General features: G+C 36.5%; 1 protein-coding gene across 1 annotated transcript in view; it reads left to right on the top strand.

The window, feature by feature from the left end:
* Positions 1–4,094: 4,094 nt before the first annotated feature.
* The window catches only part of KCND3 (potassium voltage-gated channel subfamily D member 3), a 187,606-nt gene continuing 170,034 nt past the window's right edge, over positions 4,095–21,666 (top strand). The window contains exons 1-2 of the mRNA XM_053457567.1: positions 4,095–4,507; positions 13,035–14,207. Of these exons, the coding sequence (XP_053313542.1) occupies positions 13,102–14,207 (1,106 nt within the window). The 5' untranslated portion in view covers positions 4,095–4,507; positions 13,035–13,101. The remainder of the gene's footprint in view (positions 4,508–13,034; positions 14,208–21,666) is intronic.

Here is a 21,666-nt window from a genome sequence, read left to right as displayed (position 1 = left end):
TCACAATCAGCATTCCAATTCATCCCAAAGTGTTCAATGGGGTTGAGGTCAGGGCTGTGTGTAGAACGATCAAGTTCCTCCACACCAAACTCGTCAAACCATGTATTTATGGACCTTACCGGGGAAGCTTAGAAATAAAGTAACTTTATGACCAAAAGTATGTGGGAACCACAACCATTGACACAAAGACAAGTATGCAAAATTGTTTGCTTTATTGATCTCTAAAAATGGTGACACTGCCCCTATGTATACCTCAAAACAGGGCCAGACAGGGGGTAAAACGTGGCCTTGGCACTATGAGGCCAGTGGCTGACAACTAATCCAACTATACATTACACCAATACTATGGCCTTGTCATTTTTCATGTATTTTCATTCATATCTCATAATGAGTGTTCACCGTGGACTTTTTAAACATTCTCACTGTAAAGCAGCAGCTACCTTAGGGTTAGGCTCCAGTTTAAAGCAATAACTGGTAGCAAGGCTGGTACTTTTGACAGCAGAAAATTACTAAGGCAGATTCTTTATTTAAGCTCAAGTGGGGAAAAAAAACTTAATTGTGTTCTATATAAGTGTGGGAATTAGGATTTGGAGAATCTGAAATGTGACAGCTCCAATGTAAAGCCTGATTCATGGCACTGGAGTGGCAAATAGGTTTAAGGGACCTTTTGGAATGCTCTTGCTTAAGCCAGGACATCTGGAAGATGCAGAAAATGGTTATATGTCACTGTTTTAAACACAGATGCCAAAACAGAGACTAAGTAGGGGGATATGTTGTAGCTGTATATTTTTTTCTAAACTAAGTTCTAGGGTTAGTTTATGTTCTGAACTGAGTGTTCAGACACAGAGAATCACATGCACAATGCTATTGAATATGTTTACTTCATATCAAATAACAGTAATGCAGTAACTGAGAGTTTTTGAAACGCAGTCCATTTTTTATGCTATCAAACATTTACCTATGAAATTGTTAGAAAATACATTTTAATACATTATAATATATATATATATATATATATATATATATATATATATATATATATATATATATATATATATTGCCAGAAACGGGCTGGTCTGGGAACTGGCTGGGGGACGATTATAATTCTCTATAACGTTTTGACTCTGCTAGTATCATTTTATTTCTTATTGTTACTTCGGAGCCTAACATACATGTGAACATTGCAGGTCTGCGGATTTTACAAGACATTAATGCCAGTGAGCAGGTATCCGCCTTGGGGAGTATCTGGCCAAGACACTGGATACATTATTTGTTATATGTGTGTGCAAAATGCCTCGAGATCTGTGAAATGGGAATTATATGTCTTGAAACTTCACAAAATTTTTTTTTAAAATAAATAGTAAAAAGTGCTGGCCTTAAGTAGTAAAAACAACACAGTAGTTGCACTGAAGCCCATGTGGTGCAAGTTGCCCAGAGAAAAGACTCTGCTGAACTGTAAGATGAGTGTGTGTGTGTGTGTGCGTGTGTGTGTGTGCGTGTGTGTGTGTGTTACAGTAAGTGTGTATGTCTGTCAGAAGAGTGTTATGTGTTATTTTCACAAGTAACTGGAACGTATTCTCTAAATAAATTTGCAGTAGAAATTTTAACACAGCTACTTCTATCTGCATTGCGGAGGACCATACCTGGCAGGTTTCTTTGCGAAGATGACTGAGCTGGACCTGTATGATGGCTTTAAAATATATGCTTTAGTGAATAAACCCATTTACTCACAAGCATGTCCCTTCCATAGTATACCCTGGTAATGTGCTAAAGCTCTCAGGGATAAACGGGGAAAATGATAATGAACATCCTACTTTTTACAGTTGCATGCATACTTTTTGGTAAAAAATCTAGAAGGTTTGCCAAGAAGGAGTCATTTACATTTGTGAAATGCTTTATCGTGCATTGATGTTTTACATTACATTAAAAAAAAATCATTAAAATAGCATACCTAAGCAAAGAATGACAATAGAGCACATTAGCTAGGATAAAACTTCTGTGATTTCTAATAGTTATTGCCTAATTGGTATCCTGAGAAGTAATTCTGCATGACCCCTCTGTGCTTCACACCACAATGATAACAGGTAATTACAGGTGTTAGAGTTGACTTAACCCTCTACGCGACGCTGTGATTGGGTTATTCATTGGCTACTTCTACTCCACGAATAATCTCATTTGTGTGTCTTTAGTTTTTAGCTGTCAGGATATCTGTTTGTAATTGTTATAATAATAAGTGCTTTAGTTGCCCCACGGGAAAAGGAGATCCGTACCCATTAAAAAACATTACAGATGTTGATGTCATTTAACGTACCGCTCCATTGACTCTTAACCCCTTAATGACAAAGCCCGTACATGTACGGACTCAAAATGCATTGTTTTCAATGGGTTTAGGGACCGCCCATTGCCCTTAAGGGGTTAAACGATATATACGAGTTTAAGATCTGTAAATGCTTTTTCAATCCGTGATATATATTTGTTTATTAATATCCATATACCGCCAGGGAATATTAACACCTGCATTCATACAAATAACCATTTTACTAACACACACGGAAATTCTTTGGGAATCAATAGAAATGTGATTAATCTCCTCTCACACACATAATTTGATTTACTTTGTAGCAAACAATGAAACGTGAGTCATATATATATATATATATATATATATATACTATTTGTATACACACATGTACAGCAAGGGTTTATATGTATCTTCTTATTACCCTTAGTGAACGATTCTAGTGTGTGGACCCCACCTTCCAGGCGCTGCAGGGTTAATGTCTCTCCATCATCACAAAGCCCTCCTATTTCCCCTGATCTTAATAGCGAGCATGGGAGGTCTGTTCATCCAGCAGTTTGATCTGTATCACAGCATCACCTCTGAGATATAGGACAGTGTAAGAACCTAAAAATAGCCCTACATACACACACACACGGTCAAAAAAAAAAAAGCAGCCTTGGAGCAATCGGAGGAACGAGCGAGAGGAGAAAAGAAATCAGTAAGGCTTGTTCCCTCTACAGTCTATGGACCTGTTACATGCTTCTGCCGAATTCAGCGCATAAGACCAGGCTCGTGCTTCTCCGGCATGTGAGCAGATATTAGCTCTCTGTTCTGCCAGAGAGCAGGGCGCCACCTGCCTTTTAATCCATATTATTCTCCGTTGGAGTCATAGAGTGAGGGAGAAAAGGGGGGGGATGAGAATTATTCAACCTGTCTGTACAGGAGGTGATGTTGGATTTACTATGTTACCGTTATCAAGTGACGAGTTTCAGATGAACGTTCTATCCTTCTTAGTTCAGATTGATGCCCATCAAAACCTACTGATCCTTCCTGGTCGCTACTGCAGTTCCTGCTGAATGGATCCCACCGGGTCTCTTTTTTAAGGACCCCATACACTAAGACTTCTACATAAGGTAAGAAGATCATCTCTCCTAATAAGGAAACGCTTGTGGTGACTCTTTTGTTTTTCTTTCATTGCCTATGATAGATGGGACCTGACATTCCCTATCTCCAGATGAAAGATTGGTTGGTAGGGGAACCTCAAACTGATCATTCCTCTTTGAACTGCCACTCACAGCTCCAAACATGTGAAACAGAGTAAGTGAAGGGACAGCCAAAAGCAAAACTAAGGGCGTGGAATAAAAAACTGTTATTAGGGCAGGTACCAGCCATCATCAGAAGGATCTATTATTTGTTATCAATAGTATCGCTATTGTATGTTGTGTTAGTGTAGTATATACTAAAATACAACACTTTTTTTTTTAACCAGCATTTGAAGTATAATGGAGACCGGATTTAGAATTGGAAAAGAGCCTTGCTTTCTAATGGAAAGATTTAAGAGCCCACTCATCGCCGTAATTCTAAAGGGTTTTAGATATCATTAACAAAAGGGTTGGAATAATTAGCAAGTCCTGATGCTGGGCAGCAAAGAGTTTTAGCCCTCTTGAGCACGCAGCTGAATGAACCTCTCTGTGGGTAACTTTTCAGTACAGTTTTCCAGCGCTGAGCTCCATTAGCATGCAGTGTCAGATGTGTTGTGTGTTTAATGATTTCATTTGCTGGTGTCCCTCTTAGCTCACATCTCTCTCTTGTTTTACAGAAAGCCTGACTGGGGCTGAACGAGAGAAGGAGAGAGAGACACAGAAGCAGACTCCGAGCTGAAACCAGCCCCACAACATCTCGCAAGCTGGGTACCATTTTCGACACACACGGGGAATATATGTACATATATTTTACGGATCTGATCAGGTCAACGTCACAAGTAATGTGAACACCCTGGACACCAGAACGCTGAATTCCTGGGAGGTGTGGTACCTCTGAATTCTACTTTTTTCTTTACAGAATTCTTCCTCCCTCGTTACTTCTCATTGATTTTTTTTTTTCGATTTGAAAGAGAAGCGGAGTATAAGTATCTTTGCTCTTATTTTTGATATCCTACTATCCCCTGCCTTTTTTTATTTATTACAGGAAGCTTTAGTGCAAGTGATGCCTTCCACTACGCTTAAGGTAAGCTCCAATTATCATTGTGTTCTCAGGCTACCAGTTGATTGTGTATGTGGGGGGGGAAGCTTTAAATCTGTTTATTCTCTGCCTGTTGCTGACAACAGTGGTGATGTGCTGCTGAGATCTGCTAACCCGTCCGTTCTAAACATGCATTTTTATTCATATGTGTGATAAAAAAAAAACAGTACAGAAAGAATGTAAAAAAAAACCAAAAAATCAGGGTCTGTGAAATATTAAACCAATAGGTCCTAATTTAAGAGACGCCAGCAAAAAAAAAAAAAAAAAAAAGTGCAGTCGTTGTAAGGTTTTCTGTGTTATTAACCACTTTGTGGCTGAAGGCCCTTAGGATGGCAAATCAGTAGCATGGAGGATAATGGGTTAAACCAGAAGGATTAGTGTTTTTTGAGGGGGGGGGTTAGGTTTCATTACAGATTTGCAGAGAATGAGAGCAAAAAGATTTACCAAAATCCCTTTTTTTTTTTATTTGAGAAGAGAGCAGTAATAGCCATTTAATACGATTGTCATCGCATGCTGGAGTTAATGATATGGAAATCACATTGCGTTGCGATTGTCTTTGTTCAGAGCAATGCATCATGTAATCATGTAATGCTAATGCATGTCCTCCCATAGCACCAACAGTGGATGTGGCGATGCATACACAGCTTCGCAATCATTACCTAATTAAAAGCTTAGTGCTAAAGGGTTTTTGATGCTCTTTAGATATATATATATATATATATATATATATATATATACTCTGTTTTTTTTAAATAATTAGAAAGCCGTGTCAAGTATTTTGGAGTCCAGGAAAAACCTCATCTATGAACATTTTTTTAGCCATATTTGAAAGATGAACTAGGTGCACGTACTATTCTTGCATTGCATTGCCCATATTACTGATTTACCATCTTCAGAAAGAAGCAATCTATATCATGGCTTCATATGATGAAACAACTATTTTGTTCTTCTCCATCAAAGTAAGTCTTGTTAGCAGAAAAATAACAATAATTGAAATCCAACCGTTGAAGCTAAAAAAGTTTAGTGTTTTGTATTTTTTAATGAAATCTTCCATATGAATGGAGAGAACATCAAAAACCTCTCTCTCTATTTAGCATTTATATCAAAGAGGCTATTATTATGACTGGCGGTATCGTGAGGGGAAGGGTGTGAGATGTGGGAGTCACTAAATCCTAATTAACGGACGTTGCAAACCATAATTAAGACTGTGAACCCTCCCTCCTCTTTCTGTAGCTCAGAAATGTGACTTCATTTGTAACACTTGGGCATCATGTGTGATGTCATCAATGAAAAACCAGCAGACCAGTTAATAGCAACTCAGGGAGAACCAAATACATCCTTACTTGCATAATATTGCCTGTATAAAATGGCATATTAACCATTACATAGCCAAAAGGGACTTCACTGCAGCTTGAAACACAATACTGCTGCCCCATCTGGCATTACAATGGATTCGATGAATCACCTAGCAGTTTGTAAACTAGTAGTGTGGAAAAGTGACCTTTAAGTCATCTATTGACAGTATACAATAGATAAAATAAAATAATAATCACATTCAGCATGGTTTATAACAAAATTGCACATTACATACATTAATATAATGATACATGTATTTCTGCTATTCTGTCACATTCCAAGTGAATTGATGGATCTCTAATGAAAAGTACCCAATCAAAAGTGATACATTATAGTGGGAAAACATACAAAAAGATGGAGAGTCATATGTGATTACAAGACCTCAGAGGTCTCTTCTTCAGGAGCTATCAGATCTGAGCTGATGGCAAGTGTAGTTTTGTTTGTATTTGTTCTTTCAATATGCAACTAGGGTTATACACATAATCTAGGGTTACATTTTTTTTTTTTAAATCTGTCCGCCATTCTTAACTTGCTTATGCTTTCCTGTTAAAAGTAAATAATTAACACTATATTGACACAAAAGGGGTGTTTCCAAATATTGATCATGTGACCGAGTGCATATTTTAACAAGATTGAAGTTAACAGTTTTCGATCCCAGAGACCTCGTTCTGAGAGTGGGAACATTTATAGACAATATTTGTGTGTTCCTATGGGAAAAGGACAAAAGATACAGAAACATCCAGTACGACTTACAGCAAACGACCACAGCATGCTTAATATATAGCCTTAAGGGGACAGCGATATCTTTTAACCCTGTGAGTGCTATGCACCACCTACTGCATATCCTTCTGGCATTTAACTGATCACAAGCAGCAATGTTTTTTTTTTCTGTTAACCCTTTCTACCATTAAATATTGTTCTGTATTAGGGGCCTTCCTTGCCCCCCAAAAACCCAGCTGGCTCCTACAATTTTCTCTTTAACTCCAAACTTTCCGATAGGTTTTTGCCACCCTGGGTAATTTTATCTATTTTTAAATCTAATTGTATTTTTTTTTCCCCCTTATAGAATCGTAGAGAGTCTATTCAGGACAAAAATGAATAGACTAGAATAACTTTTCACCTATCAATTAATCCGCCTAATGGTATTCAGTTTCCAAGTACTCTATTTTTAATATGAGCTGCTTTTATAATTAATTTATTAAGAGAGAATTCTACTTACTGTCAACTTAATTCACTTTGCTATTGTTACAAAGCTGCCGCAGCCTCCTTGTGTACAACAACAGTAATCATAAAACTGTAGCTTTGATTAAAAATAATTTTGTGATTTATATATTATTTTATACATGATTAGAGTTTAACAGCGACTTAACCTTGTGTGTAACAAAGAGACGGTATCGGTGTGCAGTGTCTGTTTCACATCACCGTACAGTGTTCCAAAACAAAGCTGTGCATTTATTTCAAGTGAAAACACAATGTCTTTATTACACATTGTGTAGCCAAGATGTCATTTTGCAATCTAGCAGGTATCAGTTTAACTGCAGAGTGATGGAATTAATTGGAATTTTATTGCTGGTTCACAGTTACATGTGTAGCCTTGCTTCTGCGCCAGGTCTATTATGGCCTCTCCTTGCAAGGAAATGTTGCAATGACTTCAAGTACGAAAAAAAAATTTAAGAATTTCAGTTTCTTTCCTTTTATAGTCGGGTTTTTTTTTAAACAACTGTTATAACACTCTAGTTTGTAGCAAAAGTACACCATATTTAAGCAGAGGGGTGTTCAGATTATCCCACAGACGCGTTCGCGCTTCTCTGACACTGAAAATGGTTAAGACTTCTGTTCTATTATTCACTATGGGGCACACAACCCAATATATAATTTACTGTACGTGTATCCACTGCTTAATCCTTATTGAAATAGCTTATCTAAGTGATGTGGGTTGTTTCGAGTATTCTGTACTTGTTAACTGTTATGAACTGCTATGTACTGCTCATATAATATTCAATCTGCTTGTTGTGAGAAACATTTTTTTTTAGTATTGAATAGTGTCGGTGTGTCCCATTCTATATACCCGGAAACTGGTATAAAAATCTATGTTTCGATTTGAGAGACGAACTACAACATAAATGATTCCTAGGTAGTTTTTAGAAAGAACAGGGACAGCTAAAGAGGTATTGGGCATCCCTAAGTCGGATGAGTTCCTTACTATATTAACATCACAAAGCAATATCCAACATCACAAAAAATATCCAAGGTGGAGTAACCATTCCATGAACAAAGTTAACGTCACACCTACCTTATAATGCATGTGCTTCAATGCATGACATCATAGGGTACTGAAAATGCCTTTTTTGAAAAGTTCATTTCTATTTTTTTTCTATTGCACTCAAAAAGGAGGGATAGCAATAACAAATTAAGATACAGTCATGCACTGACACATAATATAAGTGTAAGTACTTTTTTAAGGAAAGGCAAAACAGAACACAGCAGGAGAATTCCTTTATTTATGCAGGACGTCTTGCAAGACAGCTCTGTCAACCACAGTCTTCTTCAGCAATCACAATGTTGATAAGACACTTTGTTTCGCAAGTTTAGGGTGTCTTAGTGTCCATCTTAACCTGGAAAGTTTATGAAAATACTTCCTGATTATGTCCCCGAATTACATTTTTAAACATTCCTAATTAATGGGGAGATGTCTCAAAACATGTTTGACAATTATCAGATTGTAATTTTTTCTTCCACTAGGTGTCCTGTTGAGGGGAGGTTCAGGCCTATTTAATTGGCTCATATCCAGAAGTAGGACTGCTTCTGCATGGACTTGTTTTCAAATTTACTCTTCCTGCCTGTATCTTTACATTTTACATACAAACTACCCAGGCAAATGCCTGGTAGGCCAGTGCTCAATGGCACTACTTATTTACCTTTATTGTGATCATAGAAAAAAAGTGTTTTCAGGACTTCAGAAGTCTCTTCTTGACATGGAATTGATTCCATTAAAATAGTTTAAAAGGTCATATACAAGCTGCTGAAATGTTGGCACATATATGGTTAATATATTTGTTACCAAAGGGGGCAAACACAGGGATTTCTATTTTGAAAAATGCATGGGTATAAATCATTTTAATGAAAAAAAAAACTCCATATTCACAAACATTGTTAGAATCTCTGAGAAATCGTCACTGCTTTAGAAGGCACTACCTGAAGCAATAGGATAAGAGTAATTGAGAGTGATAGTCACGATGATACAATTTTATGTTGCCATCTACTGAATATGTTGCTAGGTTGAATAGATTGAAGGTTTATTTTGATATATAAAAATATAAAATTGAATCCTGGTTTTGAACCTAGCTCGTTCACAAAGGCAGTTATAACACATTTCCTCCAGGTTACTGAAACAAATCTTGATCTATACAAAATGTTTCAGACAAGAGAGTTGGACTTGTTATTCCGTATTGTAAAGCAGCGTATAGGGTGACGCTGTGTTGACCTGTGGAAAAGCAAACAAATATGAGATATGTCGGGTACAGATTGAAAGAATGCAGTCTCTAGAAAACAGAAGGCTGATGTAGTATGTAATAGCTCTGTGTAATGCACACAGCAATATTGCCCAAAGGTGAAATATGCAGAAGAGCGTTTTACACAGTGGGATAATACCCTCCTGTGAAATGACTTGCATGGTATATATGTATGTAACAGAACTGGACATTAGAGTTGTACATATATTAAGTAGAATATAACTGCAACTGAGTACTCTGGTATGAGTGAAAAGTATTACAGTCTACTACATTGATCTAACAGATATACACAGTCATATATTTAGGGGGTCGCTACCCTAGACGTGACACTGACCCAGCCACACCCAGGAGGTCATTCTCATCTGCTACGGTTCTTCTTGTGCTTGGATATGACTTCATACCCTGTTGCTCATATTTGGTTGCCTGTAAAAGATAATATGGAGGTCTTTGGGACAGTTTCAATAGAGGTATCTTAACTCCCTAAGCAAAAAATTGAGAGATGCCTGGCACAAGTGAGGTCAATCGCTTGGTAGGGGATAGGCCTAGGCCTTGCAAATAATGTTGAGAATATGCCACTGGATGTACTTGATAGCTAGAATGATGACAACCATCCTTCCAATCGCACAAGCAAAGGTGTTGAGTGTCTGAAAGGTAGCTGACTGAGCCGCTTGTTTAGATATCCTAAAACCTATTCCCGAGAAACATCACCTGATCAACACAATGTGGATACCTGAGAAACAATATTGAGAAACATTGATCTAGTCAAGCCTATATGAACATGTTTAATAAAGAACTACCCCTACAAGTATGTGTTAGTTAGTCTTTTACTGAGGAAGTTTTGTGAGAAGAGTGCCTCCTGCTTTTTTCCATATAGGAGCACTGGGTAATTCAACACCTATATTTACACTGGTTATGTCATCATTTTGGAGTGAATATAATTCTATACGTTTATGCAAGCGTATAATAAATATAAACTTAAGTTTACTGTAAAACATGGTGGCCTATATTCCAGCCAGTATGCTGTATTTAAGAAGAAGCAGACTTTGAAAACAAAAACAAATTCTAAAAAGATATACTCAGTAGAAATGATCTAGTCTTACTTATTATATCTTGGGATCAAAATGAAATTGCCAGAAAATTTTGCAGAATGTGGATTTGGTGTATTAATGTAGTTACATCATTACAGTTGTAAAAAAAAATAGACAATGGAAATGTGTATTATTTGACTGGCTCTCAACACAATGGCAATGCTGTTTTTTGTCTATAGCTTGTCACCTCCTATATTATCCATGATTTTGACTACCATTGTATTCTGAGAATTTAGATTCAGACAGGATAATCAATCATCCAATAAAGTAGTAGCCCCCATTTCCAGTCTTTAGAGGCCATTTAAGATATGAGAAGGTATCCTCATGGATCAGTGAGTAAGTTAAGCTGACAGTGTTGGTTGACCTACCTCAATTCGAGAAAGCAAATACCAATCTACAGTGTATATTTTGACTTTGCTACAGGAAAAGCAAATCAAATAAAAAATGTATTCTTCAATATTAGTAGGAGCCATGTGAATGATATATAATCCCAGCAATCCCCAACACATACTTCACACAATGGGGACTGCAGAACACAATTATATCCCTTATTAAAACAGTTGCTAAAAATTATTAAAAAATACATTTAAAAATGCCTATACCTTATTTATTTACTCCTATTAAAATTGTATGCTTAACCCCTTAAGGACAATGGCCAGTCCCAAAACCCATTGAAAACAATGCATTTTGAGCCCGTACATGTATGGGCTTTGTCATTAAGGGGTTAATGGTAATTTCAGGGTGAATAAAGTTGATTTAGCATGTAGAGTATTGTGAATTCAGAAAGTAACCCTTTGACCAACCATGGAAACTACCAAGGTTTTATACAGATCTGTTTATAGGTTACAATATATTATATGCATCTTATTGTTTTAACCAATACCTCTTCTCCCACAAAAAGCATTAGGAAAATAGCAGAGGAATTTACTGTCTTCACTTATTAATGCTAGGTTTTTATACTTGGTACAATTACACCTGTGAATGTACTAAAGTGAATGCACCAAAATGTCTCCTTGTTGACTTGTATCGCCACTACTGGCAACGCATTTGAACCACGTGTCTCTGGTCCAAATGTAGACACAGTAGACAAATGTAAATACAGACCTACAAAGATCCAGCTATGGTGGAACCTTGGATCTTCAGGTTTGACCTAGAGTCTCTGGGTGAAACCGTGCATCCATGTTTTTTTTCTCTAGCTATGTCAGCAATGTTTTACCATGCCCATTACCCACCTACAAATTACCTACTCCCCACCAACAAGAAGCTGTCTGGGGCTAGCCCAACATTACTAGGCCCACTGCTTCGTGAAGAGACTCACTCAGTAGTTCTTAGGTATGGCTGTGATCACTCATTTATTTCAAAAGTACAAGCAACTTTCAAAATAACACATACATTTACCCTAGACTTGAATATAATATTACAATGAATTGTATATCATACCATGGTTGCCCTTGGAAACCTAAAAAACATCCTCATTAAATATTAACATATTGCCAAGCACCAGGTTACACAAATATCCTAACAGCCATTCTAGATTAAAATGTTATTCTGATGCACATATCCTTTGTTTCCATTAATGGTTAAATAAATAACCTGCAGCATGACTCTTAACTTGTTTTTGTGTCTTTCCTATCCTAGAGCTGCACTTTTATGAGGCTTACAAAACACTACGTTAAAAGTTATTACACGTGATGTTTTTTTGTGTTTATACTGAATGTTATATAAACCAGCTAATTTTTGATTTTGGCATCTTAACCTAGTGTATCCTATCTATCTATCTATCTATCTATCTATCTATCTATCTATCTATCTATCTATCTATCTATCTATCTATCTATCTATTTATCTACAGTATCTATCTATCTATCTATCTATCTATCTATCTATCTATCTATCTATCTATCTATCTATCTATCTATCTATCTATCTATTTATCTACAGTATCTATCTATCTATCTATCTATCTATCTATCTATCTATCTATCTATCTATCTATCTATCTATCTATCTATCTATCTATCTATCTATCTACTGTGTATACGTACCTACTCATTTTTAATGTAATGTAATTTTTTCATAATGTAATGTTGTAATATATAGTTTATTCTTCATGGGAACACCTAAAAACTAATGTTATGTTAGCAAATTCAAAAATTGTTCTAAAACGTGGAAGCTTCAGAATAGCTCACATAGTTGTTACTCACAAAGGTTCTTTTTTACACAGCACCAGTTGACAGCTTATTAAAATTATTTTGCTCTCCAAGAAGCATCTCATTGTCAACAATTAATCAAAGATCAATTTAACTTGCAGCCATTAGAATTATTCAAAACATTTAAACCTAACATAGATAATTTGGGGCCTTTCGAAAACATCTGAATACTTATTTGTGAGGATACATTTGGAAGACTTGAGTATGTACAATTATTATGACTTTGTAACAGGGAAATTAATGTTTTTTTCTATATTATTGTGTTTCCATAGTAGCAAAACCTTATATTATGTTTTCTTTATTTGACTGATGCTCAGTTTCACTTGCTTCTATTATGTTCTTGCAGATGGTTTTTCTCTGAAGACAAACTGATCTTGAAGGTTCACGAGTGGCCTACTGGACCTGGCGTCCTCATGGCCTCTGGGGTCGCAGCATGGCTACCCTTTGCAAGGGCAGCCGCTATTGGCTGGATGCCAGTGGCCAACTGTCCTATGCCACTGGCGCCAGCAGACAAGAACAAAAGGCAGGATGAACTAATAATTCTCAATGTTAGTGGGCGTCGATTCCAGACATGGAGAACTACCTTGGAGAGGTACCCAGACACCCTTCTTGGAAGCACAGAGAAGGACTTCTTTTTTAACGAGGAGACCAAGGAATACTTTTTTGACCGTGATCCAGAAGTGTTCAGAAGCATCCTAAACTTTTACAGAACTGGCAAGCTGCACTACCCTAGATATGAATGCATTTCTGCCTATGATGAAGAGCTGTCTTTCTATGGGATTTTGCCTGAAATCATAGGGGACTGTTGCTACGAAGAATACAAAGATAGAAAACGAGAAAATGCAGAGAGGCTAATGGATGATAATGAATTTGAGCACAGTCAAGAAGCCATGCCCTCTCTTAATTTGCGTGAGACAATGTGGCGAGCCTTTGAAAATCCCCATACCAGCACTTTAGCCTTAGTCTTCTACTATGTAACTGGCTTCTTTATTGCTGTGTCGGTGATCACAAATGTTGTTGAGACTGTTCCATGTGGACTCGTGCCAGGTAACAAGGAACTGCCCTGTGGAGAGCGGTACGATGTAGCCTTCTTTTGCCTGGACACTGCCTGTGTCATGATATTTACAGTAGAGTATCTCTTGAGACTCTTTGCAGCCCCCAGTCGGTACAGGTTCATGAGAAGCGTCATGAGTATCATTGATGTCGTAGCCATCATGCCATACTACATTGGCTTGGTAATGACCAACAACGAGGATGTGAGCGGCGCTTTTGTCACTCTGCGGGTTTTCCGAGTGTTCAGGATTTTCAAGTTCTCACGCCACTCCCAGGGTTTACGGATTCTTGGATACACCCTGAAGAGCTGTGCCTCTGAACTGGGATTCCTCCTCTTCTCCCTGACCATGGCAATCATCATCTTTGCCACTGTGATGTTTTACGCAGAAAAAGGGTCATCTTCCAGCAAGTTCACAAGTATCCCGGCTTCCTTTTGGTACACCATTGTTACTATGACAACTCTTGGGTAAGTGTATTATTTTTTTAACTATATTTGTTCAACTTAGAAATATATTGCGTTTCCGGAACCTTTCGCTTTCATTTCCTTCAGGTAATTTTTTCCACTCTTATGCAATGACATTTAATGACACTCCTAAGGGATTTCCAAATGCATTTTTCTTTTTTCTCTAAGCTGCTTACAGAGACACACAAAATCAATTAGAGTAGATAGTGGTGTGGTAAAACAACAGATTATTATTATGCGGATTCTACACGTGCATTACTTCTACCTGCTTCCTCGATTAGCCAGCAGTTGATGAGTTGAAGGTGACTTTTTACATGATGTCTTGGGAGTTTGGTAGTCCTGTGTGTGCATTAAACAGTGTGCCATTAACTTGCATAAGGGAAACAAATGGCATGATGAAGATTACCCAATTAACCTTATAGGTACAGAAACGAAAGGGTATAAGGGAGGAAGAAAAAAATGTCTGCCACTGATGCTTTCTGTGACTGCATATAATCCTTTTATGTGAAGAAAATCTCAAATCCCCTCATTTCTGTTTACATTTTTCTACCACCCCCTTTCCCATTGAGTATCGCATCCTAGCAACAGAACTTGTAAACAGCAGTAGCTCGCCGATATCTGATCCAATTTTCAAGTCATTGGGATACACAGAGATGTCTGTAGACTGAAAGGACATAATCCGAGACAAATGCACATTTATAATATGTTCTTTTTTAAAATACAGTGTGCTATAGGATGCAAAAGAAATGTGGATATTGTATAATATGGTATGGTATATTATGGCCAGTAATTAGCACATAGGTTAGGTTAGGCTAAACCTTGGTCAATTCTACAGATCAATGGCCATTCAGGAGTGGTCCTCTGATCTCCTCAACCAGTTTTCTGACTACTGCCAAAAGTGGGATTATGGGAAAAGGATTTAAAAACGTCACTTCTAGTGGAAAACTGAACATTGGGAGTTGGGTTGTCATTCTCAAGGCTATTAAAACATAGGAATAATGCTGGAATAATAAAGAACATATATTAGATGGTGAGTGATGTTACAGACTAATTAGGGCAGTGGATCCTCAAGATTTTTTACATTGGGGTACATATATACATAGGTGCTTTGAATAAGGTGTTTATAGCTAAGTGAAAACCAGCGTATTGACGGATATGGTCGGTTCTGTTAAGAACTCTGTATCATATATTCCTACTACTTTAAGGTTATTTGCTAAAAATAATTCAATAGATTTTTAACATCTCCTTTTTTGTATACATTTCTCTGTCATTAAACTTGTAGCAATTATATGCTGCATTATCTGCAATTAGTGGCCTTTGTTGTTCTGGGTCTGAATTTCCATGCCAGACAAAAGCAGTGTAAATAAAGAAAATATTCAATTTTCAAAAGCAGGCAAATTTGCTTTATATGTTTTATCCAAACTAAAAAGAAAACTAGCCACTATTATTGGAAAAAGTAAAGTTACAAGCGGTGTACCCAAAAGTAAAAATTTTATATAAAAAAAAACACGTTATGGGTAATTTAAAGTGCAAGAAACCCAGGAGCTAGCCTTGTTTCAAGAAAAAATGGGGTAAGAAATATAAAAGTAGATAATGACAAATGACGTTTATGCAGATTTGAAGATATAGCTACCTGTGTTGCAATAAAATTATCATAATTACACAATAACATTCTCGATTTTTCATATATGCAAAGCCCTATCTTTTGTCAAAATATATAGATGTGGCCTATTTAAAAAAGTTAACTAACTCCTAAGTAACAAACCATTTTTTTGTTTCTTTTTTTATCATTTTTTCTATGTTTCCATCTTAGCCCCTGGCCACTTTCTAATTGCACAGAAGTCACAGAGAAAATCCATAGAAAAGAATTTCATGAAACCAAGAGGCAGTTAAACTAAAGTTATCTTATTGAAGTGATTTAATGCATATTGAATTGAGCAATGATAGGTAAATTTTAGTCATATGGCTACATGGAAAATTGCATTTTATCCATTGTAAGGTTATAGTGAGATTTATTAATATTTAATCTGTTGACGTTAAACATAATGATCACCATTTTTCCTAATGTTCCAATTTTACTTTCTATTATGTTGCATAGCACAATAACCAAAGAAGCCAGTATATCATTGGGATATTATCACCCCATAGTCTTAATCTACGATCGGATGCTGAAGAGCGTTTGATGAAGCAATATTCCCATAAAAAACTTTAAATATTAGATTTTACAAAGAGCATCCTTAATTTTATTGCAGGTTCATTGAAGATGAATGAAAAGGATGACTTTTCAATAGGCTCTCATCACATAGAGACTAATACAAACAGAATTTAAATTTATTCGAGATGGATTCTGATCTCTTGAATCAACAGCTGTAGGGCCAAGATAAGTGGTATAAGACATGGATATTCCGTTTCCAGGTTCGAACATCATTCTGCGCCCGGCATCCAGTAATTGCCTTATCTCCATAAAGTCCTTGCAGTCAAGTAAAAGGCTAAAGTCTGCATAAAGTATATTATAGTACCTTATCACATAAATGCCTTTCGAGAAAAAATAAATGTTCAACAGCTCTCTTCAGAGTCATATCAGCTTGGCTACACAATTAATAGAGCTTCTGTATGGAATAGAATTGAAAGGGCATTCCAAGCCCACATGGCCATCTATTGATGTGCCAGATATCACTTTGCACACCAGATATGATTAGTTCTAATTCAAAAGTGATAATTCCAATATACATCTTCATAAACATGGTGAGGTCCAATCCATTTATATCCAAAAATGCCAAATGGTGGTATCATAACTGCAAACATACCTCTCAGATTGCCAATCTGAAGAACGTGTTTATAAACGTAATTGCCCTCAACCACATCTCTACCAACACCCTTTAAACCAGTTGACCTTCTTTGGGTATTTCAAATTTAGGGGTTATGACCTTCTAAAGGTTCATAGAATTCGTATTTTCTAGTTCTATAATATTCCCTTTCATACATATATTTTTCTTATTTGTGTGCTATATATTCATATTTTTTATATCACATTAAAAAAAATATATTTATATACATTTTTTTAGTATGTAGGTTTGTATGGCATCGTTTGTTCCCACATTCTCTTAGCACAATTCATATTTAAATTACTTTTGATATGCAGATAAATGTTTGTGTCTTTTAGGCCAGTTTACCAAACCTTTTCTGTGATCTATGGGGAAAAAAAATAAAAAGTCTGAAAAATCAGTAGAAGCCTAGGTTCCTTTGCCCCATTACACAAGGATATATACATATGTGATATTGTCAATCTAGGCTAGCTCATGTGAATTAGCTGCATAAATCTAGGTAAAAGGAAGCATCTCTAGAGGTAGAAAGCAATCACTGTAAAATATTGTTTCACTGGATTTTAGATAACTATATTATATAGTGGAAACCTGAGTTGAATGAAAGCTTCTTTGTAAAGTGGTGCTAGATTCTTCTGACGCATTTAACTTACTACATGCATGCACCATCCTAGGGCCGGGCACAACCACCCTGGAACGTATCTTTGTGGCCATGCCTCTTATGCTTTGTGCTGAGATATAATATCTCTGAGTAAGGATGCCGTAGAGGATGGGCCAGAATGCAGCCTTCACCATGAAACCTAAACTTGACTTATTTTTAGTGAGAAGAATTTATCTTAATAAATACATGTGGCAAGATTGTATTTAATTGAAAATTATACTACTTAGAATTACTTATTTCTTATGGTATAATAGTTTTCCTATTAAATGTTAAATTGTACTTTTTACAATAAATGTAAAAATCAGCCTCATGACAAGAAATCTGAAAACAATAGACAAATGCTGTTGGACAACATTCAGTTCTATAACAAGTCAATATTAAATCTATTTCTTTTAAGTTTATTGCACTACTGAGCAGTTCTGGGCTAATCCTAGGAGTCAGGTTGCCATGGTTTCACTTTTACTACTGATACCCACATTTTGTGGGAATATATTGATCTTTATGGGTACGGGCCTTCTGAGCTCCTAAAAAATAATGGTTGATCATAAATGCTGCACATAGATTTGTCCAGCTCTGCTACTTATATATTTCTGGGTTAGTTGGTGGCAAGGGAGGTCACATTATCATCTAGACTTACTACATCAGAGAACACCCCAGACAGCATTTATTATTTATTGAGGCCTGAGGAGCAGTGCTAAATGTGCCAAAGTAAGGGCCATAATGGATCACTGGACCACTGAATCTTCAACTTCTGGGGCTACACTCCAAATGGGATACGTGAAACTTTCTTCCCTCCCTGGCCAAAAAGCCTGAGGGAGAGACAGTTCTTCCTACGAAGAGAGGGACCTTTGGGGTGTTCAAGAGGATTCAGGAGCCTACTTTGCCCACTGAAAAACCATGCATGTGGCTCCACAATTTTTCTTGTCTGCAACATAATCTGTGTCAAAATAAAATTGTTACTCAAAAAAAAAAATAGACCACAGTTTGCCTGAAGCAGAACAGAAAAAATGGGATACCTTTGTTTACCTCTGCTATTAAGGAATAATACAAGAAAACATATTTCCTTTGTTGACAATTTGTTTCTCAATGGTCCTCCTATATGATCAGGAGGTGACAGGGTTATAAAATATTCTTAAATACATAATAGCTAGCAATTCCAAATGGTACGTATTACAGCAAACTCATTTATGCTAGTGACACAGAACAGGAAAAGGCTTGAAATACACTTTCAATTCAACCATAACCCAATGGATTTTAAGTACATTTCACTACAGTCTTCCCTAGGTCTTTAGAGACCTACTCCTGTCTGGTTCACTGCTAGCTGTGAATTCTCAGAAGATTAACTCCTTTTCTATGTAGTTGCTCAGCAAATATTTAGCTATTATTTTATATTTCGGCTTATTTGTACGAATAAATACAGGCTGTATAATTGCATAATGGTAAGGGTTTTTTTTAGGTATCACAAAATAAGGACTACATGTTATGTAAATGTATGTAATTCGTTGGAGGAAAGTCTAAGCCATGTTAGAAACATTAGTGTCGATACCCAAATGAGATAATGAGACTGTGTTCCTTTAATGAGGCATTTAATAGATTTCTCTAATAACTATACCTTTCTAGTCATTTTAGCAGACCTTCCAAGATAACAACAGGATCAGAGGCTGTGTGTGTGTGCTATGAGCATTTGAAACAGTTATGAGAAAAAATATATATTACTCCTAATCATGGCTTTATTAATACAACCATTCAAACGACATACTGAAACTTATTCTGCCCAGTTCAATTGTCATGTAAAAAACGGATTATAATATGGAAAGTTTGAGATTACTACTTAAAGGGTAAAGAAGGTATTTGTTAAAATGTACAATGCTATGGAACATATCACCAAGAGAGCTGTAGCCACTCCCAGAAATGTATCCACCTGTTGTCCCCTAAATCACGTCCAGCACCAGTCAGCATGCACACAACAGAATATAGCATATTTATCCACAGAAACATCTGGAAGGGACCTCCCATGGTGTGAGCAGATAGTCTGTGTGCATTTCAACCTACATTTTTACAAGTGACCCCCCACACTTCCCCCACAGGAGGAACCATGACCCAAATGCCCAGGCTGAATGTGGGCAAGTACTCATGTGACTGCATAGTTCAGGGGGGGCTGTGTCTGGCCCAGCAAGGTAGTTCTGTCACAATCATCAAACCGTCCCAGTCATTTGCGATAGGTCAAGTCTCTGCACTAAGCAGTTCTAGGTAGATATTGAAACACCCACTCTTGAAACATGTGGGGTGTTTATGATTTTTTTCACTAAACAGATATAAATGGGACCTTGCCAAAGGTGCTGTGAGACTCTGTTTTAGTATCTTTAATCAGAGAAGAAGTGTTTTATCATACCCAGTTACCTATAGGTTCCTCCTACTATCTTCTAGCTTTCTCCCTACTCTCGACTCACAACCGCCCCTATATTTAGATAACCACTATCCCAATTTCAGCCACGGTCACATGATGGGGGGGGTTGATGGGAAACCAAACCTGGGAAGTTACCAGGTAGGCAAATCCTGCAGGTGAAACATAATGAACCAAATTCAAGGCTGGACATAAGTCTGTCACATACAGTATATGTTAATAGTAATCCTGGCATAGATTGCAATGGCAAAAATAAAATTAAAATCTGATATATTGTCCCAGATTCGTGAAATGAGATAAAATGTATCACTCTCATTCTTTCCCTCTGACATCTGTGTGAGGATTACTTGTGATAGATTTTCCTTCAGCAATAAATACAGCCCAGTAGCTTTTGTCTAATATATTGAGCTGGATTCAATGCTAGAGAAAACCTGAATACCTATTAGTAATTGAATACCCACTCTTCCAAAGGCTGCAACATATAAATAGGTATTTAATTATCTATAGGTTTTCTGTTCACAATTTTGTCTAGCATTGAATTTAGGCCATTATGGGAAATATATTCAACCATGTTGTGTGCAATGAAGAAATTTATTTGTTCTGGATGTTTAGCTATTCACTACTTATTTCATTTAAATTGTCTTATTTCTTTAATGAAAGTGTAATTAAACTCTTAAAATATAAAACTTATCCAAAAATTGTAAATATATATCTGTCTCTTCCACTTCCTCCCTCCCTAAATTGATACTTTGCTATTTTCTTCTAAGACATTCAGGTTGGGGAAATAATTGCATAATCTGCATTTAAAGCCAGAAAAACCTATATCAGACGTGAAAAGTCTCACTCAACAAACTTCCCAATATGCACAGTGAATCTAGGAGTAAGGACAATTGCTTTTGGGAATGCTTTTTGTAACATTCAATTTATGGTGCAAAAATGGTAGCTGAACAAAAGGCTACTTTTGCTAGAAATGGAAATACCCTAGGGATAATACGAAATAATAAAACATGAAGTAAATAATCACTTTCTTAGTGAAGAAAGAACAATCCTGTACAAGAGCCGGAACACCCTGCTTCAGTTTAGGAGCACTGCGGTTAAAATTCCAAAATTCCAATTAGTAAAAGATGAATTCTTTATGGTAACATTTTTATGATTTTTTACCTCTAACTTGACATTGAAAAAAAAATATATAATATATGAGTGTCAACAAGTTAGTAAACTTAGTCATTAAGTTTATATATCAAGAGACACACACACACACACAGAGACACTGCTTTTGGAGCATAGAATCCATGCAAATTGGACTACAAAATACATTTAGCACGAAAACTTTTTAATTCCAGGATGTTTCAATTATCCTCAGTTCTGTGTGCCCTAGGAACACAATGCCAATGCAGTAAACACTTAATATGATCAAATTAAATTTGGTACAGTTTGACATTTTGCTGGTTATGTAGATAAACATTATTTGTTTTCAACTGACTGCAGTTAAGCTTAATTAAAAAGTTCTACAGGTAGGCAACCATTCCTGATTTTTGTTAACACTATATGAAATAACAAGACAGCTTGTGGATA

Source organism: Spea bombifrons, chromosome 2 (assembly GCF_027358695.1).
Source record: "Spea bombifrons isolate aSpeBom1 chromosome 2, aSpeBom1.2.pri, whole genome shotgun sequence".
Lineage (NCBI taxonomy): Eukaryota > Metazoa > Chordata > Amphibia > Anura > Pelobatidae > Spea > Spea bombifrons.
The sequence above is the reverse complement of the archived record's forward strand: the minus strand, read 5'-3'. Positions and strand labels throughout refer to the sequence as shown.